The 25,862-nt window shown below is 39.5% G+C and overlaps 1 protein-coding gene across 1 annotated transcript; it reads left to right on the forward strand.

Annotated features, from left to right (window-relative positions):
- The first annotated feature begins 8,874 nt into the window (after nucleotides 1-8,874).
- On the forward strand, nucleotides 8,875-24,263 carry c1ql1l2 (complement component 1, q subcomponent-like 1-like 2). The gene is made up of 2 exons (XM_039687680.2): nucleotides 8,875-9,585; nucleotides 23,971-24,263. The coding sequence occupies exons 1-2, from the start codon at nucleotides 8,974-8,976 to the stop codon at nucleotides 24,148-24,150; spliced, it is 792 nt and encodes a 263-aa protein (XP_039543614.2). The 5' UTR covers nucleotides 8,875-8,973; the 3' UTR covers nucleotides 24,151-24,263.
- The last annotated feature ends 1,599 nt before the right edge of the window (nucleotides 24,264-25,862 follow it).

Here is a 25,862-nt window from a genome sequence, read left to right on the forward strand (position 1 = left end):
GAATGTGTGGCTGATTTCGCTTTAAGAACGCCTGCGCCTACTCTTCCTGCTCTCCCTCTGGGTCCATGCACCTTTCACCCCTCCCTGGAGAGATGGGATTTTTCCAGAGTATCCCTCCGTGAGGGCCAGGCCAAGCATAGTGCACCCCAGCTGGGATCCTGCCTGAAGTCTGACAGCCTCTGTTTCTGCACACCCGGATGACAGGAACCGTCCTGCGATTCGTCCCCAGGGTCAGATCAAAGAAGAGAGGAATAGAAAAAGATACTCACAAAAGTTTTCATTTATTAATTTATTTCTTTAAAGATACATTTTGACAGCTGTCTCCACACTGCAGAGGGGTGGAGTGTCTAACATGAAAAGAAGTTGGCAATAGAGAAAACTGTTCTCACATCTCTAAACTTTGAGACCAACTATTCAAAGAGAGTTTATTCAATTGCATCCCTGTCAGTGAATAAAGATCCTCAATGGGGTTTTTCCCCTGTGTGAATCAGTTGACATTGACTGTAATAAGTAATGGGGGAATTCAGAGTCTTTAACTTACATGTCCTCCTTGAGGTCTGTTTAATAAGAAACTTGTCAAATATGTTATTTCATAAAGTGCTTTTAGTCTAATATTTGCCAATTTTGGCATTCCTTTTTGTCATTGCTCAAATTTACCACTTGGGTTTATTAAATTATTTTATAAAAATACCAAAAGAATTGATAACAAGACCAAAATATGAATCACAATGATAATTAAGCAGTTTAAATACTGTTGGAAAAAAATTACGTAAGATAATAACAATGGACTAACAGTGATTTTAAAGAAGAAAAAACATTTTGCTACGTACAATGCAAATGTAAATTGTAGTAAGTATTTGTGATTGCACCTTTGTTCTGTTAATCATCCCATTAGTTCCAGTTCATTTAAGCCCTGTATTTTCCCTCAGTGTTTGTTGGTTGTCATCCTTGTATGGTTGTGTGTACTGAATTCTTGGAGTTTTCATTTGTTCCTGTCAGTTAAGTTTGTAAATGAATCAACCATACTGCAGTTCCCGTGTCCTCGTCTTCAGCTACCTACACAAACCTGACAGTAATGGTGTTTTCTGGAAGGAACTAAAGAACAAAGTATTTTTATCAGCTGAAAGGCAGGATAGATGTTAGATAGACATTACATAACAGTTTCAAGTTATGTTCTTGGTAAAATGTCACACATTTCCCCAAACAAACTAGTAATCGTCACACATTTGGTTTGTTTGGTGGTCACCCTAACCAATCATCTCCACAACAAATAGGAAAAAGAGGTCTGATGAGTCTCGATTTTTGTTGAGATATTCAGATGGTAGAGTCAGAATTTGGCATAAACTGAATGAGAACATGGATCTATCATGCCTTGTTACCACTGTGTAGGCTGGTGGTCCTGTTCAAATAGGTTTCTTGAACATGACAATGAGTTCACTGTACTAAAATGACCCCCACAGTCACCAGATCTCATCCCAACAGAGTATCTTTGGGATGTGGTGGAACGGGAGCTTCGTGCACTGGATGTGCATTCCACAAATCTCCATCAACTGCAAGATGCTATCCTATCAATATGGGCCAATATTTCTAAAGAACGCTTTCAGCACCTGAAAATCAATGCCACCTAGAATGAAGGCAGTTCTGAATAAAAAACAATTTCCCCAAGATGTTTCCAACTCTAACTTTGAACCAATTCTGTAGAATGGCCCATAGCCTATTTGAACAGAATTTGTTTCCAGCTATGACTATGTAATACAAACTTTTGACTAATTTTGACTTTGAATTTTGAATATATATATATATAGTCCAAACATTCTTTATTGTGTTACACACTTGTGTGAAAGGCACATTATGCGGCTCATACAGATCATTGTCTTCTCAGGTGTGAATCACCCCACACGCATCACCCCACACACTTTCAGATCATTTTGAAGCAACTTAAGAAACTGTTGGCGACAACATCCATTAGTCAAAAGTATTTTTGACACATATTTAGTATGTGTTTTGTGGTCTTATTTTAGAAACTTGAAGTTTTTTTTTTTTCAAAAACCAAACCATACATTAACATTATTCTCTCAATGATACAAACATGTACATACATGTTGCTCACATATTATGGTAGCCCTTATTATATTTATACACTCACTGTAGGTATTCCAAGAAACTATTGTTCATGAGCACACTGTGTTCTGCTCTGTGCAATTCTTTAAAGACTGAGCAGAGGAGAATGAATAGCTGTGTATTGGAGTGGATGTATTACTCTCACTGGGCCTTCCCAGAGTGCAGGAGGTGAGGCCAGCCTGTCTTCCCCATCACTTTCATCTATCTATCCATTCCAAAGAGCATAGAGAGCACAGAGGCAGTGCAGGTGCTAATGTCTTACATTTAGATTTCTATTTTAAAAAGTGTGCCCTCCAAATAGCTTCTTTCAATCTGTAAAAATCTTTCAGCTCGAGCAAAATTGACTTGCTTTGAAAGGCTAAAAACTGTTTGTGCTTATTGGTGGCTGCCATATATTCTGCTTGGGTCAAGGAAGTCTTTCTTAGTTAGTCCTGTTCTTCTTGCTTTCATTTGGATTGCCCTTACACAAACATAAATGCATAAACCGTCACAGATAGTTACCCCCTCAATGTCCACATCCCTCTTGATGTTTAATGTTCTCTTTAGTAAGATCAAAGTTTAGGTATACTGAATGATCCTTATACCAATTACTAGTGTATTTGTGATTGAACTCCATGTCATACACCCGGTACAATGCAGGCACTGCATTTAGCACAAGCAGTTGTGACTTCAAATCAACTCTGACAAAAGCCAAACTGTGTCTGAGTCTCCCTCTCTGGCCATTCTCTGTACCTCAGTCCTGCTCTGAAAGGAGCTCTTTGATAAGGCAGCAGTCAGGAAGGATGCAGGGAAGCAGTCAAAGACATTAGGACTGTCTGTGTATATAATGTTAACTATTCTGCTTATACTTGTTATCCCCCCACCCCCCACCCGCCCGCCCAAAAAGCCCCATGAGTACAAAAAGTGATCTATTAATTTGTTCCCCAGAAGCGCTATACTTTGTCGTATTTATTTATTTGTTTGTTTTTCAACCATTAGCCCTTAAAAGAGTCTCTAATCCTTTTGTCTTGCGCACTTTATTTGGTTGCCATGACAAACATGAATGTGAGCGAATCCATTTGAGACCCTTTCTAGTGCGGATTGTTAATGGATAATCTTCAGTAGGTTGATACGAGTCCTCTTGCTCTCTTTCTCTCACAGCGCTGAGCTCCTACAGCACACCGATCAAAGGCTAAATAAACATGCATCACTTATGTCCTATCACTCCATTCCTTCTGAGTTTGCTTTCACACTCATCACTTCTTACAAGTGTCTTGCTCTAAAAGACTTGGTCAAATCAATCAAATTATTAAGAGGACTGCAGTTCACTTATGATTTAGCATCACTTAGTTTTGTTTGTTTATATAGAAATATTACAGTATATACTGTACATTTCTGTTCAAAAACTCAACAGCAGTGCAAAATATGAAAAGACAATTGAGAAGAACAGAGCGCATGTGGCGGAAGACAAAACTTGTGGTCACATCTACAAAGACAACATCCATGCTTTTACAGGAAACTTTACTGCCGTACCATGAGTGCAGCAGGCGCGATGACTACACAAACTTAGTCCCGGTCACGTTGGAAGCTGGGCACTATTGAAGTTTCCTGATTATTACGCAGGAATGAGAGTATAGTTCCTAGTCATATCAGCCTAGAAAATCGCAACTTTGCAGTTTCCGTCTGTCTTAGTGCACAATGTAACTATAGAAGAGTCAAGTTTTAAATAGGAAAAATATCGAAACACTTTGGTAATTTTTTTGGGAGAAATGCTAACGGTCTTGTGCACTTCAATGATGTATGCTAAGCCATGCTAAAAGTGGTACCGCCAGAACCGGAGATTGGCTGAATGGATTCAAAAAAGGTATAACTCAACAGTTTAACTCTGGGGAGTTGTAAAATGAGCGTATTTCCCTTTAATACTGCTCTGACTGGAAGAAATTTTGAAGGAGAGCGGGAGAGTCTTCATAGTGAGATGATATTCACTTATGATTGCACGCGTGAGATTGACAATCGACTACTGTGGGCTTTGACCGAAAACAGGGAGCAAATAGAGGTATGTGAGCTGGCTGAATTGCCATCATTTTTATTCATATATTTCACAACTACTGCAGTCAGATTGACCGACAAAATTAGCTCAATGCTAAAATTGACCGGAGTTCTCCTTTAAAACAGGGTTTTCAAACATTCAGTTATGAAATATGAACATATGGACATGTGTGTATTTATGTGTCTAATGGATTCTTGGAAAACACCATTAGATCACTTTGTGAAACTGACCAGTGCAGAAACTGTATAACTAACTGTGAAACTGTATAAACGGTTGCAGTCCCTTACCAATAAATGTCACCACACCTTTTTCTTTTCAATCACACTTCCTTCACTGAAGTCATCCCTTGCAATGAAAACATCATCAGGTCATATATTACCACTGAGCACACAGTTTTCCTTTCTTGCCTTTCAGATGCTCTCTCTATCTATTGACATCTCTCTCTTTCATTGCTCCTTTATTTCTCATCTTATCTTGCTGTTTGATCTCATAATCTGAAAGAGTCATTTATATTATTATTTCTGATCAAATAGTGAAGTAGTTAACTGTACATTTTGGTAACACTTTAGTTTAAGGTCCAATTCTCACTATTAACTAGTTGCTTATTAGCATGCATTTAACTGGGATATTATCTGTGTAGTACTTATAAAGCACATACTAATGCATTATTCTGCATGAATTTATTCTACATCCCTTAATCCCACCTAATACCTAAACTTAACAACCACCTTACTTACTACAGTACTATTAAGTCGTTTCAGTTTATTGAGGCAAATATTTAGCTAATAGTGAGAATTGGACCCTAATCTAAAGTGTGACATTTTTTTTTTGGATGTATCACTTCTTCACACTGAAATCTTGACAAAACATCATCTTTTCTCACATCACACTTCTGCTGTAATTTAAGACATGTCCAGATCCTGCAGTTCTTCTTCCAGTGACCAGCACTTTGGCTAGAAATGTCAGCTGTCTAGTATGAGCCATAGAGATGATTTTCCCCCACACAGGACCCTTAATTCAATCAAAGGACTGGATCAATAGACACATGCTCAAAAACGCAACAGGCCAATAACAAACTATTTCTGAACAGGAGGAGGGGGAGGAGCGGGGGAACTTTAATGGCAGCCAGGGGGAACAAAGAAGTGAAATATAATATAACAATATGACATACACTCAAAGTCAAAGACACATACGAAAAGGAATAACAAGATAATTGTATTCTTAAATGATCTTGATAATTTTACCTTAAATTACTATATCTAAAATTATTCTTTGTAGCACCTCAATTCAATAACAGAATGTTTATGTGTGAGTTCTGCCCTGAAAAAAAAGAAAGAAAAAAAAAGTTGGTTGATTGTGGCCTGTGGAATGTTGGTCCATTCCTCTTCAATGGCTGTGCAAAGTTTCTGGATATTGGAAAAACCTGGAACCCGCTGTTGTACGCCGATCCAGAGCATCCAAAACACGTTCATTCATGCTGACTGCAGGAATGTCTACCAGAGCTGTTGCCCATGAATTGAATGTTCATTTCTCTACCATAAGCCGTCTCCAAAGGTGTTTCAAAGAATTTGGCAGTAAACCCAACCGGCCCCACAAAAAAACGTCACCATGTTTACCAACTGAAAAGGGGTCTATAATCATGCTGTCTAATCAGCATCTGGATATGCCACATCTGTGAGGTGGAAGGATTATCTCTGCAAAGGAGAAGTGCTCACTAACACAGATTTAGACAGATTTGTGAATAATATTTGAGAGAAATAGTCATTTTGTGTACATAGAAAAAGTCTTGGATCTTTGAGTTCAGCTCATGAAAAATGGGGGCAAAAACAAAGTGTTGCCCTTATAATTTTGTTCAGTGTAATTATGATCATTGTAGTAATCATTCTCACAACCTGACCATGGCTGGGTGGTGTAAATGTGTAAATGATGTGCTTTTTAAATGTATTTGTCTGAGATCAGAAAACAGTAGAAATACAGATTTTGCTGCGAAGTGGTCTTTTTGAATTTAGGAGAATGTTTTCAGTTCTTAAAAGTAGAGCCAGACCGATTTATCGGCAGGCCGATATTATTGGCCGATATTAGGCATTTTCCAAACTATCGGTATCGGCAGTTATAATGGCCGATAAATAAATATTTCAAAAATAAAAACGGACGAAACACGCTTCAACCATGTCATGAGTGTTGTAGTTGTATAGTTGTCCCTGTTGGAAACACTTGTTGAGTTGATCACGAGACATACATTGATTGAATAACAATTAAAAGAACATCCCCATCAGTTCTCTTAAAGCTATGGTACACGATGTTAAAAATCGGTCGAGACGGTAGGGATGTTTTAAAAAACTCATCCCGCCCCTCCACATACACCCCCCTCCCCTCTGTGCTACCTGATCCCTGACGTATGTCACGTTTGAGTTCACGTCAAGGCAAGATTAGCAACACATGAAATGTTCTAAACTCCCCACCACCATTATAATACTACTAGTATTGCTAAGGTTTTCAGTAATTGTTATTGCAGCACGCAGCGCATCTTGTTCAAATTCCGATCGGCTCGAACAGAAACCTCGAACAAGAAATATAATTACTTTGAACCGCGATCGGCGATGCTAAACGGCTAACATTCCAATGCCGACCGGCAGCATGAGCAAGTTGTCAAACTGATAAAAAGCCACGTAACACGTCACACCATAAAAGAATAAATAAATGTTTACCTGCTCAACAAAAAGTCATCCGTGTCAGCGTAGTTTTCAGCCCCAGATCTCCCTGAAGCTTTCTCCAATGGTCAATGAAGGACGCTATATTTATCCTACTTAGAGTCCGGCGTTCTTCACATTTCTTTTTAATCTCTGATCTTTCCTCCACAGACTTTCTCTTGCGTCCAAACTTTACAGTAGAGGTAAGCAGGGGCTGCTTGCTGTTGTCGTTTATATTTTTATCCATTGCTTTATCCATTGCTGATCTGACGCTACTAGCTAGCTACCATATACAGTCTGTCAGCTGTTTGCTCACGCACGAGGGGGGCGGGGGCGGGTGCGGTTGGAGACGCGAGCGCCAGGCGGAGTTTCAAGTGGAGCTGGTGATTGGATGAGAGCAGTTGACCAATATGAGCTGTGCGGCTGCACAGCTTACATTGGTCAACTTTTCTGCGGCTGTACAGCCAATAGAGTGAATGGATTTTTTTCGTTCTTTTTTCTATTCATATTGTTAGGATTGTACTATATAACCATAACCAGCATCTAAACGAGGATATTAATGATGAACAATCTTTGAAATCGTATACCCTCGCTTTAACTCAAATAAGCATGACAAAATTTGTGACTAGCATGTCCAGTTTTGCTGCTGTTAAATAAGCCGAGAGTGAAACGGAATTATCTAGTAATAATTACGTTACGTTGTTACGGTGTAGTTTACTGATTGTCCTTTTAATTTTTGACAATGTGACTGAAGTATTTCTTTAATAGCGCGTGACAGTTATAGCAATGAGACTTATCATCTCTCCTTGGCCTGTTGTATTGAAAATGTATGTTTTACACTTTGCATTATAACGTTATCCATTGCTAAATCATGATAGAATATCATAGACTAGCTAACCACAAAGCTAGCTAATGCCACTATCATCAGTCTGTCCTGTTGTTACAATAAAATAAACTAGTTTCTTTTTAAAATGCATTATATTGTTTTAGTTAAAACTCATAAATAACTACAAATAACTAATAACTATAATATGGGTAATCTGTTAATGTTTTAAAAAAAAAGAAAAAAAATATCATCCGATATATCGGAATATCGGATTTTAAAACCAACAAATATTTGTATCGGTATCGGCCTTTAAAATCATTTATCGGTCGGGCTCTACTTAAAAGGACAATGTTGTCAGTGTTGTTATCTTCATATATTTCATATATGTATATATACAGTATATACTGTATATATATATATGTGTGTGTGTGTGTGTGTGTGTGTCAAACATCAAATCTTAATGTTTCCTGTGAGCTTTTATGAAGACATTTTATTTTTCCTAGTGTATTCTTTTTCTCCTTTTATATTTTCCTGTGTTGTCCCCTCCTCTCCTCTCAGTTACCTTTCTTCCTTTCCCCTGGCTATATCGTTGTGACACAGAGAGGGAGAAGAGAGGATGGGTGTGTGTGTGTGTGTGTGGCAGGGGAGGTTACTCAGTATAAAACCCTCAGTCTGAGAAAACGCCTCTGCAAACATACCCTGTCTCTCTTCTATATCTGCTTCTCTCGCTCTCTCGCTCTCTCACTCTCTCACTCTCGCGTTCCCACTGTCCTTCACTCCCATGCAAACACTCGCTCACTTCATCCTCTCTACCTCTTTGCCGCCTCTACCATCCCTCATTCTCTTCATTACTTAGTGCAACTCTGTCCACCAGACAATGGGATCGACTTTTTGGGAGCGCGTGTGACCACGTTTGCATGCATGCGTGTGCGTGTGTGAGAGTGTGTATGTGTGTGAGTGAGATTGAGCGGATGTGGAATCTGTGTGAAAGATCTATCCAGCCTGCCCAACGGATCCAGTGAGCCAGCTTAACAAACCAGGCGTGCAAGGAGATAGGGAAGCGTGTGAGAGCGTGTGCATGTGGGTCTCTTTCACCCTCACGTGCTCCTCTACACATTTGGGATCCTAGGGCTTGGCACCTTTCCCCTGGGACCCCCCTGCACCCCTCTGTCTTTCTCTCTCTTTCCGCGGTCTCCTCTTCTCCAGCAGTCACCATTTCGGCTCCCGGCAGACCCACGCTGGCTGCCCAGCCACTCCCGCGCCTCAGCCTGGGCAGGAAGACCCTGGTAGCGGCCGCTGTAGGGGTCATGCTGGTGCTGGTGCTGGTGGTGCTCATCCCTGTGCTGGTCAGCTCCGTGAGCAATGACAACAGCCACTACGAGATGCTGGGCACCTGTCGAATGGTGTGCGACCCGTACCAGAACAAGGGCACAACCACGGGCATCACCAGCACCGGCTCTTCTGTGCAGGCCGAGGCCGAGGCTCTGGCCGACCACAGCAACATGCCTCCACCGTCCACGCTCCTCCAGGGGCCACAGGGGAAGCCGGGCCGGCCAGGCAAACCCGGACCTCCGGGGCCACCAGGGGAGCCAGGGCCCCCGGGTCCGATGGGGCCCCCGGGGAACCGGGAGGACAGTGGCCGAAACGGGGTTCTGAGTCTTGACAAGGATGGAGCTATCAGCACAGTTACATACAACACGCACCCACGGGTGGCTTTCTACGCGGGACTGAAAAACCCTCACGAGGGCTATGAGATCCTCAAGTTTGACGATGTGGTCACCAACCTCGGCAACAATTATGATGGCACTTCGGGCAAGTTCATCTGCAGCGTTCCGGGCACGTATTTCTTCATCTACCACGTCCTGATGAGGGGAGGTGACGGCACCAGCATGTGGGCTGACCTGTGCAAAAACGGACAGGTGAGTGCTAATATCTCATGAGTTATTTGTGACCTTTTTTTTTTTTTGAAAAGCTATCACATGATCATGATATATTATATATTATATATGTAATTTAGCATATATATATATATATATATATATATATATATTTATATTCTCATTGACATAAGTTAATATTTTATTTCAATTTTGCATTTTTATATACACTTTTTTTCCCTGTTAATTTTACTTTTATTCTGATCTTTTTCAAGTATTCTTTCTAAAATCGTGTTGCATATCTATAAATCGCATTTCTTCATCTCGTGTTACAAGAATGTGCTGGTGGTTTGAGCTGGTATTCACAGAGCGGATTTAAAATTAATTAAGCTGTTAATAATGACCCCACAGAGGACAAGAAATACTCTCGTTTCTCTCTCTTTTTTTTTCTTTGTGCTTCGTGTGAAACTGGTGGGAGACACAGTAACATCTGCTGTGAGTTCCTCGTCCCCCCAGAGCACGCGGGTGAAGTTCGCACAGCTGCGGCGCCACACACCCGGCGAGAAGAATGCGCTAAATGTGCGCTGACATTGTGCTCGTGTCCCCGTTAACAGAGGACAGAGATTCTATCTCTCTCTCTTTTGAGGAATTGTCATGGGACACTTAAAAGTTTGCCACGCCAAACTTTTTTATTAAGTGCTGAGTGTGTGTTTAAAACTCATAATTATAGCTTATATCTTTTTTAAAAAAAATTAGGAGAATATATTTTGTTCAGTAATTTGGTGTTACAGTTGGTGTTATCAATTGTATCAATGCTATCATTACAGTTAAGGGAAAAATAAGCTGCTCGAATCAGTTTAGCCTACACTAAAGCCATAAAATCAATTTCCATTTCCATTTTTCCGCACACTTTTCCGCACCTAGCATGGAAACGTCCATTTAATGGTATTTTACTCTTTCTTTTTTCTATCTGTCCTTTGCGCTCTCCCTCTCCCTCTCTCTCTCTCTCTCTCTCTCTCTCTCTCTCTCTCTCTCTCTCTCTCTCTCTCTCTCTCTCTCTCTCTCTCTGTGTGTGTGTGTGTGTGTGTGTGTGTGTGTGTGCATGTCTTTCCCTCTATTCAGAGCTTTTGTTGTTTGCGCTATTTAATGATCAAATGTGGAGTTGCAGCCTATACGAGATACAGTGGCACAGTGACAGGTCAAAAAGTGCACAAATAGACACAAATATAGACAGAAGTGGACGTGCGATGTTTAATGATCTGGGATTATTATTAAGGTTTTGTCGACAGGGTTGTAATTCCTGAAACAGTATTTATTTGAAGACCGTTATATATTCATTCTGTTCGAGTAGTTTGGCACGCACGACTAACTCTCAAGAGGGTGAAAACCGCACGTGCAATGTCGTCCATGCGCAACGGGGGTGAAGGATGGAACAGACGTTTGAGTCTATTCGGGATCTAGTGAAGAAGAATTCACATTTTCAAATAGTTCTTCTGAAATATTACATCGTTTCAGAAGTGTACAAAGACACCACAAGGCCAGTTTTGACTTTACAAATAAAACTGTCCTGTAGCCCAGGCAAGACAACAGACAGAATCTTTCATAAAAATAGCCTAGCCTACTTAATCACACTTATTTAAATGTTGGTTAATTTCAGGCACTGCAATGGTTAAATTAAATATTTAAATATTTTATTTGTCAAAGCGTTTATCTGTTCTGATGTGTCCTTATATATTGTGCGCTTTAGTGCTTATAAACTGTCTGGCACCAATAGCCTACTGCGTTATAATGTGCGTGTTTTAGCCTGTACATAAACCACCAATTAATTAAAAAAAGGCTTTTTGAGTTACAATCTGTGAGTTCACAACGATCAGCCTACTGGATGATCATAGAATACACTTCAAATTTACACTTCAAACTCTTTAATTTGCGCATGTATTTCAGTTAATAGAAACAACTTACATGTAATTTTCCTCGATTCAACAGACGTGACCCATGAAGTGAATTTGTCAAAATGTATTTTTAACTCTTTAGCTAGAACTGCACCTGGAATTAAAAATAGGGTGAGGGACTTGAGAGCATAACCTGGAGGGCGCGTGCATGTGTTTTAGTCTTTCTGTGGCCCGGTCCGGAGGTCAGCGCGCGCAGGACTCAGCGTTGCGCAGCAACCGGAGCTTTTGCGAGACCGCTGATATTTCTGTTCAGATAAATACAATTACCGAGGGTTATCCGACTCCTGAAAATCCAGCAGCCACTCTTAGAGCATATAGTTCAACTTCCATAAAGAAGTTGTCACAGAAGAAAGAATGCCAGACTTTTAAAAGCTGGCCCTGAGGGTAAACAGAAAAATGAAAGAGATAATAAAATAAAGCGATAACACTGTAATATCTGGAATTGAAATATGTTTCTTTTTTGTTTCCAACATGTCTTAAACTCTCTCTCCCTCCTCTGCTCGTGTGTGTCTCACTACCCCTCCCTTTCTATCTCTTTTTAAACCTTATAAATGTAATCATGTTCTTCTTCATTAGATCAAACTAGGCCGGTTGCTGAGACAGAGTTCTTATAAGCGCTGCCTGTCTTTTATACTCTAGCTGCCATATGAATTTAACTCATCTAGTCCCTTGGTGCCATGATAATCTCTTCCTCTTAATTAAGATGAACACTTGCTTCTGTCACAAACACATATTCAATCTGATTACTTGTGCCTTAATCTGAACACAGACCTACCAGTCAACCACAGTGAAATGCACTCCTTGCAAGACACCAAAAAAAACAGCATTTGGGAAGATTGCAAGTTAGCAGACAAACTTTTTAGCAGAGACGTTTACAAAAGTCTCTACTTCTCTGTTGTGCATGCAGCTGAAAAGTTGTCTGCTAACTTGCAATTGTCCCAGCTTAGTGCTGTTTTGGGTTTCTTTGTTTTTCCAGTGTCCTAACTAGATTGCCTAAGCAAAACCCATAAAAGAAGTACACTAATGGCCAAGGCAAGAACAGGCAAAAACTGCTGGGAGCACAGTACAGCATTAATGGAGTGTGTGAAGGAAGAGCATTGGGAGAGCATATGTTGTCGTAAAGCACCGTCTGTTGAACACAATGGGTCCTGATCTCTAGAGACCCTCCTCACAGACACTTTAGGCAGACATGGGAGAAAAGCCTTCCTCCTGAGAGCAAGCTAATCTTTATAAAGTGGTTACCGCCTCACTAATTAAACCGCTATTCCAGATCAGAGCAATTGCAGCAGTGTGAGTGTGTGAATGGGCATACAGGACCTCAGGCGAGCTGCCGCTGAATTAGCTGCCTCACATCGTTGCCGAACAGTTTAAAAGAAACATTCACTATTTAACTTTATTGTATCCCTCTGAATGTATGTGAACGCATTATAGTGTTTCTCAAGGGCAGTGATGGAGTGCTAACAGACTTTCAGTTAGTCTGCTGTATCCCTGTGGACTTACTCTATTCTTCAAGTGGCCACTGACCATACCACCATACAAACCCACACAGCTGGTGTGCAAGATGTGTATATACGTGAGTGTATAAGAAAGAAAAAAAAAATTCTGGTGAGACTGCATTCTGTGTGAAAAATTTTAGCGTTATAAGTATTTATATTTAATGGATTTCAGCTTTAATACACATGCTCGTTCTTTTCATTAATTCCTACTCCTCTTTCCAAGCTCCTTCTGTTTATTCCTTGCCATTAATTTTTTTTCTTAATTTGCCAAATACCACCCTCCCACCCCCCCCAACCTCTCGAAAAAAAAAAAATCACATTTCTGCCAGATGGACATGTATAAATGGCTGCGAGTTCCTTTTGAAACTCCACTGGCTTTGCAAGGAATTCCACTTCAAATGTGATAAAGGAGTAAAAAAAAAAAATGAAAGCCTGGGAAAAGAAAAGGCGTTTGTATAGAGCCAGGGTTTTTGAATCGTAATTAAAAACTTTGAACCACATCCAGATTGTGCTGGCACCTGTCCTCATGTTCCTTCTGTTGATATTGTCATTAATCCACCCAAACCCATTCTGACTTCATTATAAGCAAATGCATCCAGGCACTCTTTTTGTTTCTCAAGAGACTCCTTTGGGATAATCTTGCTGTCTCAGACCACACTCCAATGAACACATTCATGCATGCGCAGGTATCTGAAGATTCACCTGTTTGGTTTCAAGCTTAATAACAGTAGCTACAGTAAAGGGATACTTTACCCTAAAATAATAATTTCTCTCATAATTTACTCTTCTCTTACTAATTTACGCATTCTTTCGCCTTGCACATAAGAAGTTACTTTGAAGAACTGTTTTCAGCCATACAGTATAATGAAAATTAGTGGGGTCCAAAACAACATTGGACCCCACTGACTTCAACTGTACAGACAATAATATTTTTCAAAATATATTATTTTGTGTTCAACAGCTGAAAGGAAGTAATAAAGGTTTAGAAAGACATGAAAGACATGAGGGTGAGTAAATCATGACGATTGCGATGATTTTCATTTTTGGATGAACCATTCCTTTAATAATGATTCATAACGTTCACTCAGTTCTTCTTTAAAGGACAAGTTCGGTATTTTACACTTGCGGGGTCTAATAGGACAGTGTCCGTCAGCAGTCGTGGGCGGGTTCCTGTGCAATGTGTTGTCACAAAAGCTAGAATCTGCAAACAGCTTGTTCTGAGACACTGCTTATGATTTATGGGGATAAAAAAAGAGAAGTGCGGATAGATTTTTATCACTGTAGGGTGCTGACTGTGGCGACAAACATTTATGTTCAAACACCACGTAAAAGTGAATTTTGAATAATAGGTCCCCTTTTAGATTTCTTTGGGCATTTCTTAAGGGCAATTGTTTTTACATGCATACAATGTGTTAATATGACTAGGAGAAATATGAGTTATATATGTGTACAACATGTGTGTAGAGGGAAAAAGCACACTTCACCATCTGGACCAGCAAAAATGTGTTTTTAATTAGAGTTGAGTGTTCAGTTATTAGATTCAAACAAATTACTCATGTTTAATTACACAGCGTACATAAATGCAAGTGTTGTTCATTGGTATTTGGATGAGGAGAGAGACAAGCAACACACTGCTAGAGGGAAAACATCCCCCGAATCAATACTATTTTTGCATGAAACAGGGGGAAAAAAATATACATCCAGTATAGCTTGTGCTATAATTGTTGTGGTTGAAGTATGCAACATTTTTCACTTGTCTTTTCAGTCAGAATCAAACTTATTATCCTCAAAATAATCTCCTAAAGAAAGTCTGCAGCATATTTTAACAAGTCCAATAAGCAGTCCTCTTCAATAACAGCTTGTTAACTTGCGTAGGAGTTGTAGGGTGTACTTGTGTTTCAGTCAAAGCCATTCTTCTGGCTCTCCACTCTTCTAATCAGCTGTTGAGGCACTGGGGCGGGGCCTTTGCCCCTGATGTGATGTCTAATTGGACACTAAATTTGCCGCCCAGTGAAGCAGAACATTAAAACCATTCTAATTGGGTGCTGTAGGGTTATTAGCACTGGATTTGCCCATGCTGCGAAGAAATGCCACGCATGTCACATGTGTCGGGGTGAGACGGAGCAAACACTGTGGAGGAATCCATCATTTATTTATAGGCGAGAAACTATACTTTTAAAACACAGACCTTCTGCACCTCAGCTCTATCATTCAAATATCCAGCCCAGAGAGACTTCAGCGGTACTGCTTTGAGCGTGTATGTTGAATATAGGAAAATAGCTGCGCCGTCCTATCTGAGTGACTGTGGCCTGGTCTGTGACTCAGGAGGAGACCCTCTACTTCTTTTAATGAGCAGAAATCAACACACTCTCACTTATATGTGGTCATACTGATACCCTAACCCCCTCTGTTTTCACCCACCCACCCACACACACACACTGCTGTCACAGGGAATAACAACTTGCCCCTATAGAAAAAGTTCCTGTAAACATCCTGACGCTTCAATGATGCTTTCAATGACTCTCTCGCCCAGCCCACTTTATACTTGATCGAATTAGTCAGTGCGTGTTTAACACCTCGATCACCTTGGAAAATAAACAACAGCTACTGTAAGATTACAGCTATCCGCCCAGCGCCAAATGATGAATAGGGCAATTCATGAAAAATGTATCCTGCAGCAAAAACCATGCGTTTCTCCCTCGCTCTCGCCTCATCTTTCTCTCCCTTTTCCTCCCCCAAGACTAGAATTGCTGCATTCTCCTCATTAGGGCACTGAGAGGGGGTGAGACTCTATCACACGATAATGCATTATAATACAGCGAGATGTTTCATTAAGCAGCTGCACCGCTCAGAGGCGTTAGAGAGGGCCTTCGTGTAGAGGTCAGGCCACTGTGTGCACACCAGGAGTTCGTCTTCAGGGGGATCCGCCACTTCTGGTTTAGGGGAATAATTCTTGCTTTAAGTGTGATGTCACTATAGTTAAAGTCGAACTTGACTGAGAGTTCTTTTAAACAAACCAATAAATCTGTTGGACTGTTATATCAGTAACAGTGGCAAACACTTTAGTTTGTGATTAAGTTTGTCAGTTTCTAGAGGGAAGAATAGGACAAACTTGTAACCAACCTTTCAGATTTCTTTTTTTTATAACAACCGTTATAAATAGTTGAGAAGATTTCTAACTTTTTGATGCCAAGCACCCCCAAATATGATGTAATTATCATGACTGGAAGGCAATAATTCATAAAATATAAAAAGCAGGTGTATTTGCATGCATAATGGCCTATTTATATTGTTAAAAGATGTTGTAAACTACCTGGCTGTTTTGGCAAAAACCTTTATTAGAATAGATGACACACAAATGGCTTTTCCAAGCAAGGTCTAAAAATCTCTGTGAATCATTTCCCCCCCCCCCCAGAATTTTCTTTGCGGGGGCTATTTTGTGAACTGTCTTCCTTGACTTCATCTACTTGAACTGTGCATGAATCAGCCTGTTTAAATTTCTTTTAGATGCATTAGTGTGAGTAACTGATGGAAAGCTGCTTTGGCATTAGCTGATGGCTGTTGGCATCCTCTTCTTTAGCCAGCTGGCCCTCGTCTATCATGGCCATCAGCAGACGACATGATTATTTAAACTCCTTCTCAGTAATAACTTTATTAGAAGTACTTCTGAAGTTTCATCAAAACCTTTCCTTTTCGCCGCCATTCATAGTTCATTCTCTGTGCAAACACCATGGGCCATACTTCTCAAGCGGTTTTAATCATTGTTTAAACATTATATCAATGTTATTTAAGTATTCCTGGAGATCGCTGACAAGACAAAGAGAAGCTGGGTAGATTAATCTCTCCGGGTGTCTCTGCGACAGATGGAAATGAAAGCGTGGCACCCTCACTTTTGTTCTCCACAACTTATCTTGTCCTTAATCAGGTTTGCTTTGCTAATAAACATGTGAAAAAGGAACACACGTCCATCTCTAATGTCCTCAGGAATTTCACACAACCAGCAAGCATCTGGCTCACTCTCGTCCTCGAGGGGATTTTTCTCCGAGCACTGTGTGAAGAGCTCTGCTAAACCTCGATCAGGGATGCAGCTCACAGTCCACGTTTTAAGTATAATTAGAGGCAGGCGCATGCTTCAATTAAACTACACTAACACTTACCTTCTAAGAGCCTGTAATAAGGTAGAAGTCAACTGCGAATGAAAATTGTACATGATCCCTTCTCAAATAAATAAACTATTAACTGGTGTCAGTCACAGAAAGAGAAGGAAACAGGGGGGCTTGTCCATCAGGATTAGTTTGCTTTCCATAGATGAAATGTTTCATATCGTTCAGAGACAGATCAGTCTCTGGCAGGGAGATGCTGCTGAGATCTGTAAGAATAACCACTGGCTACTGCATGCGTTTCAGTCGCATGACTCTTAATCTCTCAATTGACTTGTATTAAGAAATCAAGCCTGGAAATTCAAAGGATAAGGTGTAAGGTTTGATTTACTATGCCGTTTTGATACTTAAATTCCAATGTGTATGTTTGATTTCAATAATACATTCACTGGAAAAAAAAAAGGGAAAAAAAATCGATGCCTTACATTTTTATGTACATTCACCTTGGCTGTGTAAGTCATTTTAACTTAAAATACATTAAACTGACTTGATGAGTTTAAAATGGCTTGACGCCTTGGGAAGCATTTTGACCATGGTTGAATATCCGAAGCTTTAGACACCCTTTAGCGTCAGTTAGATGACGCCCTAGGATCGCATGTAACCCTACCCCCACCCCAGACCTAAACCTACCTACTGTACGTAATCTAACTGACGCTTTTCCTTTAGTGTCAGTAAGATGACGCTGTAGGATCGCATCATGTAACTGACCCTAAAGCGTCGAATATTGAAGCATGGTCAAAAGGTGATGCCTTTGGGTGAGAAATGAGAATGCGTTTTAAAATCTCATCATTTTTACAGTGTTTCAACTATACAGATGTACTACGGTTTTACAGAAAAAAAGTCAATAAACAATAAACTGGGGTTTAATGACTAATTAAAATAAACCAAATCAGCTCTTATATATGTTTTACAGAGAAAACATTTTGTAAAAATACAGTTTTTATTTTATTACACTATCAGCATTGGAATTTTGAAAGGTTCATGTCACACTAAAGAGTCATGGCTGCAAAAATATTCAACTTTGCCATCACAGGATTAAGTGACATTTTAACATGTATTAAAAAAAGAAAACAGTTATTTTAAATTGTACAAATATTTAACAATATTACCTTTTACTTAATTCCAGAACAAAACAAAAAAAAAGCACCCTTGGTGAGAATGAATTCTGACTGGGTGAGAGGAGGAGCTGGGGATTGAGGCACGTAATGAGCTCCTGAGAAACTCGATAACTGTTGATAATACTGAAGGAGCTTATGTATACAGTGATAGACGTCATTTTCGTTTAGGTAGACGTGGATCAGCTGAGAGTCAGCTGATGCAAGCTTGACAAATGTGACCTTCCAGAACTGATGCTATTAATTTATTCCAAACATTTGAACGTAGTGAACATTAAAACAGAAACATTGGAGATTAGTGATTTCTTGACTTTATGGTATACCATCCATATAAATTGACAAAACAAATGATTTATGATTATGTAGATCATCTACATGTTTAGACATTTAGCTCTTTGATCAGTCACATAAATATTGCAATATCACCAGAGAGGTCATTCTCTGAAAGTCGAAAAGCCATTCCATGATGAAGTCTATAGACGCATATGTGCTCTGAGCACACACCGACTGTTTTCTAAAACAGGGACAAACAAATGCGTGTCAGAGCAGGGCCGCCGGTTTCCGTCTGTTTGAAATGCTAAATGCAAGCTGTCTGTCCCCCTTACCCAGCCCTAAAGCCCAGCAATGTCTTTGGACTTACATTCTTTGACTTTGTCCAACTATACCACCTCAGCCCTCCCTCATTTGTTCCCCATGGACCTGTTTTGCAGCTATTTCACTCCATGTTGGATAAATATTATGTGATGAATATACTGTGCTGTATATGGCAGCATTTGTGGCATACACTTCCATTTTAAGTGCATACATGTTTTTAGTTTGTTTTTACAGCTAGGTATGATTAACGATTATTCTCTGTGTTCATTGACAGAATTGCAACAAAAGCTTTCTAAAGAGCCCAGCATATTCATTTAAATCTCAGCCTTTATTGCAGTGACTGTCTTTGTTAATTATTTTGCTTAGGACTCGGCTAACACAGATTCTCCGAGGGCATCATGAAGGAAGGATTTACCATGGACCTCTAAGAGGCAATTGATGGATATATCCATCTATCTATTTGATTTCTGTTTACACAGAGTTTGAAATGCCTTGTGCTTTCACATTGCTCAGGACATAATTTACAGTATAGTGGCCTTACCAATGAAATCAGTTTTATAGTATTGTCAATCAGAACAGTTTCTGTCATGAAGTATATAATAAGAGTTTTTTAAGCTTAGATTTCAACCGCAGTTCAATTGCTTTTTAATTACTCAGAAATGCTAACGCAACACAGTCAACCACGGAAGTCCAGCTTCCCAGAGGGAGCTAATATTAAACAAAATAATAATTAAATCTTGTTTCATCAAAATCCTCTCCAACAAATCCTACGCACTCCCCAGCACTAGAGCTCACCCTTTAATAAGGCCTCCATCCAGGCTGTGTGCTAAAGGCAGATTATTTGACATTAATATGCACCGGACGACCATCACCATGGATTCAGAATAGCAGACTTTGTTTGCACATCGATATTAGACTCACCAGATTTAATCAAGAAGGTAAACAATGAATAGAAAAAGGATAGAGAATAAAAAGAGAGACGGGGCGACACAGAGTCATTTGGGTTGAGTGACGGGCAAGTCCTCTCGTATTTGACCGACAGCGACTTTATGTGTCGACAAGACGCAATAGAAGCTCTGCAGTTGCTTTAATGCACATTTCTCTCACCTGGCCTCGCATGAATTGAAAAAGGAATAAGAAAAATGCCTGACTGAATATTCATGCGAGTCTGGGTTCATCTCACTCTCATCTTTTAAATATACTTGATATAAAGACTGACAGAACTGTGCCATTAACAAAGTAATTCACAGCTTTGGGGTGGCAGACAAAACTATCAATTATGTAATATCAAGAAAGTGTTGCTAATGTTTTGAAACATGTAGATGACAGCAGACAAATAATGAATTTACCCTTTTAAAAAGTAATCAATCAATATAGGTATACAAAAGAAGACTTGTTAAATAAACATGATGGTTAGGTAAAATTTACAGAATATATATATATATTATATATTTTTTAAATATTATTGCAACACTTAATAGAAGTGAGGTGGGTGGGGCAGTGAAGATGGTGAACAGATGGCCACAGGGACGGAGTCTATCTGTCTCTCTCAATACTTTCTCATCTACATCACCAGCCGTCTGTTCCTCTTACCTGAGCTATTGATCGTCTGCTCTCGACCTCTCAGACCTCAAGACATGGCTATAGATGGAAATAGAAAATAGAAAGAGGAGGAAATAGAGAATGAGAGCAGAGAGCACTAAAATTATCAAGAAAACTAATTGAATGGAAGAAAACCAGACATGCATGTGAAGAGATTTATAAAGGAGAACATAATCTATGACAAGAGAGACTCAGGTAAATGAGAAAACATCTTTGCGGAGGGGAAGGATCAGTATTTCGGAGGGGAAGGATCAATCTTCTCAGTATTCGGAAAATGTAGCTGCATTTAAAAAATATTTGAATGAAAAAAAACAACAACAACAAAAACATATCAAGCTACATTTATTTTAAAGACATACAGCACACGCAGACTTTTCAAGCAAAACATATTGCGAAAAATAAGGCTTTTTTTGTTGTCAAACCAATCTACAATTTTGGTTTGATATTTTGTCATCTACTGAAATGACATTCATGTGTGGCTTCAGTGTGCAAATATACTTTGGGGTCCTTTTAAAAACAGACGTCCTAAAGAATCCTAAAGCTTTCTGATGGCTGTCAAACTACCATATCTCACTCTTTTCCATGGCCCTGTCACATTTCTCTCTATTCCTTCTTGTGTTCTTTGTCCATCCGGATTGAAAAACACATTACAGTCTCTGGATGACAAACCCATTGCCATTCAGCTCAAAATGAAAACTAATGAGAGGGCTCCTCTGTGTTTGCTGATCCTACTGCGTACTGCGTCCCTGAGGAGGGCACTTCCACCACTCCGGGTGATGGAAAGCTCCAGATCCTTCTTTGGCTCAGAAAGTGAACATTGAAAGAGGAGGGCGAATTTCAGCCAATGTCACTCAAGCTGCGCAGCACTCTTACACTGGCACATGTGTCAATGTGTCCGATCAATAAGGAACAATTCTGGCAAGAGCTGCCTCAGCACAAAATGAAAAACACAGCAGAATCATTTGATTTGAAGAAATTGACAGCTCTTTTCAATATAGCTGCACAATATTCACTCTCCCTCTGTTTCTTTATTGCATTTTCTTTCACCATTTGCTTCATCACTAAAATCATAAGCTGATATGGCCCTATTGAGATTTTAGTAGCCATCTTTGCTGAAACTCAGAATTCAGAACCTGATTTATCCATATTTAAGTTATCCACATTAATAAACCTATATTCATACATTCCAGTGTAAGCATGGGGAACAGTTGTGTGTTTTCATATCTGCATTCAGATTGCGTTTGAGCAAAGAGTATTTAGCAGCAGGTGGTAAAACAGCACTGCACCGCTCCCCATTACACTTCCGCACTGCAAGCTCAGGTGTCCCTCTACAGCCACCGTACCACAGCCCAAACATCCATATGGCCTTGACCTCAGGGAATCCCCTCTGCCAGAGTATTTACAGGGTGTTTGTGTGGATGAACGAAATTAGACAGCCACACAAGCACATGCATGCCCGCAAACACCAGCCAACATTTCGATGGGACAGGTGGTGGTATAATCAATCCAGCTATTTACTCAAGCAACACAAACATACTATCTCTGTTCCAAAACGTAGAGAGCTGCCTCGTTGCCGCACTGTCTACATAAGCAGCTGCCTCATATAGGCACAGGCAGCAACTCCACACACCACAGAAATAGCGCTACACACAGAAGACGCATTGCATGATTCAAGCAATTGATTAATAGAGCCTACTTGAATTTGGAATTACAGAAATCTCACAAGCTCACATTTAGTTGAAAAATTTCGATTTGTCAACAAAATCGGACCCATAACTGCTGTTTCTCAAATAGAATGATTAAAAAGAAACTGATTCAATAGAAACACAACTTCTAATAGCAGCTGCAGTGACTCAATCACTTTACCAATCGCCAATTGGCGCTTTTATATAGAAGGCGGGACTTATGCCATCAAATTGCTGCACTCTGTCCAATTCATAAACTGGGTCTCAGTTTTTCTTTTTAATAAACTAAAAAATCTTTAAAAACTCTATAATTCGCAATATTGATTGTAAAATAAGTTATCTCACTGCATTTGCATTTTTGAATGTGTATTTTGCACTGCATTCTGCCTTTTTCACAAAACATAGATTCAGAGATATCTTAAAACGTGGCTGAAATTGGGTTAAAAAAAATGTTGTTTAAAAAAAGATTTTTCTGGTATTTTTCAAACCCGCATGTCTTTTATTTCTTCTGTACAGTGAAAGTCTATGGGGTCCATTGTTGTATACAATTCCAAAGACCTTCATTCCATGGGCAAAACCAGTTTGTCAGAATGTCTTCTTTGTGTTTCACAAAATAAAGTCATACAGGTTTAGAACAACATAAAGGATCGGGGCAATTGTGGTTGGCCGTAAAATGTCCTATTATACAAAAGGCAAAGCAGTAGTTTTTTAGTATGTGTGAACGAATCAGACTGTACATTTCCTTAGCAAAGTCATTTCTGACTCTTCCCCTTCCAGAACCCTGGTTCCCTCTATATTTCTTATTGCCAAAGAGTGAAAGCCACATAGTGTGGGAGGGACACGCTTACACACACCAACTCCGCCACACACACACACCATACACTGGTGTTGATTATAATAGTGCACCGGGGTTTGCTCTAACACCTCTGCCTACGGAGTCTCTCCCTTGAGTCTGTAAAAATGCTTTCAAACAGAACTCTTAATTAGATGTAACAGAGGTCATCTAGAACCAGAACACAAGGACACAAAGATACACCCACAGAAACACTTCCTTCCTTCCTTCTTTCCCCTTAATAAATAACAGACATTAGCACTATCTGAAGTTGAACTTTCTTTCTGATGAATGACCTTGGAAGTCAGCCTGTCAAATTCAATGCTTTTAAAATGCGATCACATTTTACAGCTTGTTGTGAGCAAGATCCAGACAGAGAAGCTGTAAGTATTCATGCCTTTGCCATTTCGAAATTTAATTCCCCAGACAGATTACAGAAATTCTCAGCAATTTCCCTAACGCTGTTGTGTGGTACTCGAACAAATCCACACATATTAAATCCATCAGTGTTTCAATCTTTTCCCAGCGCGCTCAGGTGAACGGTAACAGTTGTCATCAATTTGAAGCCCGTCTGAATGTGTGTCAACGATTACATGTTGTTATGCACTCCCAGAGTCTTATGTGTTGGTAGATGTCTGATACTTCCTATTTAACGAGGGATATTTAACCTTTGCAGAGGTTGCAGATTTTAAGCATCAGTGTCAGAAAACGAGATTGGCACTAAATTGTATTCATTACCTTGGTGTGTTTTTGATTAATAGCTGGAGAAAGCTATCCATAACATCACCATACATCACAATGGCAGTTGCTTGGCTGGTGCAGGACCTTGCATTTTTGAGAAGTTATTTGCCAAAAAGTTGTAATTGTAAAGCTGGTATATTTACAGAATCTACCAATCATCACAGCCATTACAGAACCATGCCAACCAGGTAGACATCCATTATTTTCTGTTACTGAACCTCCTTGTTTGGTTTTCCTCTTTCTCATGTAGGTTCGAGCCAGCGCGATCGCTCAGGATGCTGATCAGAACTATGACTACGCCTCAAACAGTGTGATTCTGCATCTGGACGCTGGCGATGAAGTCTACATCAAACTGGATGGTGGCAAAGCCCACGGGGGCAACAACAACAAATACAGCACCTTCTCTGGCTTCATTCTTTACGCCGACTGAATATATGAGCGTAAGAGAGGAGTGGGAAAGAAAGAGATATAGTGAAAGGAAAAGGGAAGTGAAGGAAGGAGCATCCATCATCCCAGAGCTTTATTTTAATCAGGATCTTTCCATTTCTTCAGCACACATTTTCACAGAAAGAGACTCATTGGAGTTAGGTTCAGTAGCTTTTCTTCGAATCACCTTATTGTTCGATGAAAGACGAGGAAATAAGGTGATAAAAGTGACATTTTTCTCTTTCGATTTGTTGAAAGGGAATCTTTGCTTTTCTTGTTTTAAGACTCCAAGAGTGACTGGCAGAGATCTTTAACCTCATTATCATGTGCTTTTTCTCACCAAAACTGTCTTTATTCACAGATATCTAATGTTAAAACTATCCCCTGGCTGGCACCCTGTTGAAAAAAGTATTTATATAATTGTAACACACATGTCCAATTTGATTTCTCCTTACCTCTGCATTGGACAAAGCACCCCCTGTTGGCTACTGTTGGTTACTGATTTCCATCTGCATTCTTCCCATGTGTGTTGTACTTCATTAGGACTGAATGAATGTCATTCCTTGAAAGCACATTATACTCAATTTAAACAACTGATACTCTTTTACAATGACTCCTTCCCTCCCCTGTCAATTAGCACTCGACCCTAAACTCCCTCCTCTCAGCCACCTTCTGCCCCCCTGCGCTCCTGCGGAAACTGCAGATGACTTTCTTTTCTTTTGGACATGAGTGACAGTAAATGATGCTTATATTTTAGAGAATGCTTATATATTAGTTAACTTAAAGTAGAATGAATGGAGAGCCTGTGATTGACAAAAAAAAAAACAGATGGATATTTTTTTGTAGCTAAATTATTATTATTATTATTTAAACATAGTAGCATCTGGCAAATATTGGATGGTATTTTGCATTATAAACACCAAATCTACAGTAATAATACTTGATTATTTCCTTTTTGCTTGAGTTGTCATTATAACTTGAACATTACAGTGAAATACAGAAGTCAGAAGTGTTTGTTAAAAAAAAAGTTTTGATTTTCAAGAGGGTTGAGGGGTGAGGTGCATTTCTGGGGAGAGTTGAGGTGCGGTTAAGGGGCTTCATTATCACTCAACCATTCCTGCTAACAAATGCAACAACATTCAATGAGAGCATTTACAATATTTTTAGTTATTTTATCATGATGGGATGAATAAATGTGAGCAAATGAGGTTTGTTTGTGAGTGTGCGTGTACGTTTGTGAGTGTGAGTGGAGTGTATCAGAACCAACACCAGAGCATGAACTACATTTTGTCTTTGCCACATTATTGGTTTGAGAAATGTTCTATGCTTTAGCAGGTCAAAGATGTGATATAGAGCCAATGAGATTGCATCAGACACATTTAGCTAAGCCTCTACAGAGAAGATATAAAAGAAACAATAAAGCTGTAAATTAAATAAATCTATGCTATGTTTGTCAGTCCTACTCTATCTTTTGGAAATGTTGAATAAATTTAAATAACAAATGGGATATTTGAAGTCATTTGTGGTGTAATGATGTTGTTTTTTCTTCTTTTTTCCCCCCTTTTCGATGCAAGAAAACAGTTTTGGGGGAATAGAAGCCCATTTACATAAAGCTTCCGATTTATCTAATATTTCACATTATGGACAATTTAATACATTCTCTCGTCATTTGACATTACATCAAAATAAATAGGAAAGCAACAAAGATTCAGATTT

Source organism: Pimephales promelas, chromosome 3 (genome assembly GCF_988280905.1).
Source record: "Pimephales promelas chromosome 3, fPimPro1.hap1.1, whole genome shotgun sequence".
In the NCBI taxonomy this organism is placed as follows: domain Eukaryota; kingdom Metazoa; phylum Chordata; class Actinopteri; order Cypriniformes; family Leuciscidae; genus Pimephales; species Pimephales promelas.

Coding starts and splice junctions, on each gene's coding strand:
- c1ql1l2 (XM_039687680.2), top strand. CDS start 8,974: ATGCTGGTGCTGGTGCTGGTGGTGCTCATCCCTGTGCTGGTCAGCTCC. Junction 9,586..23,970: donor ACCTGTGCAAAAACGGACAG/GTGAGTGCTAAT, acceptor TTTCTCATGTAG/GTTCGAGCCAGCGCGATCGC.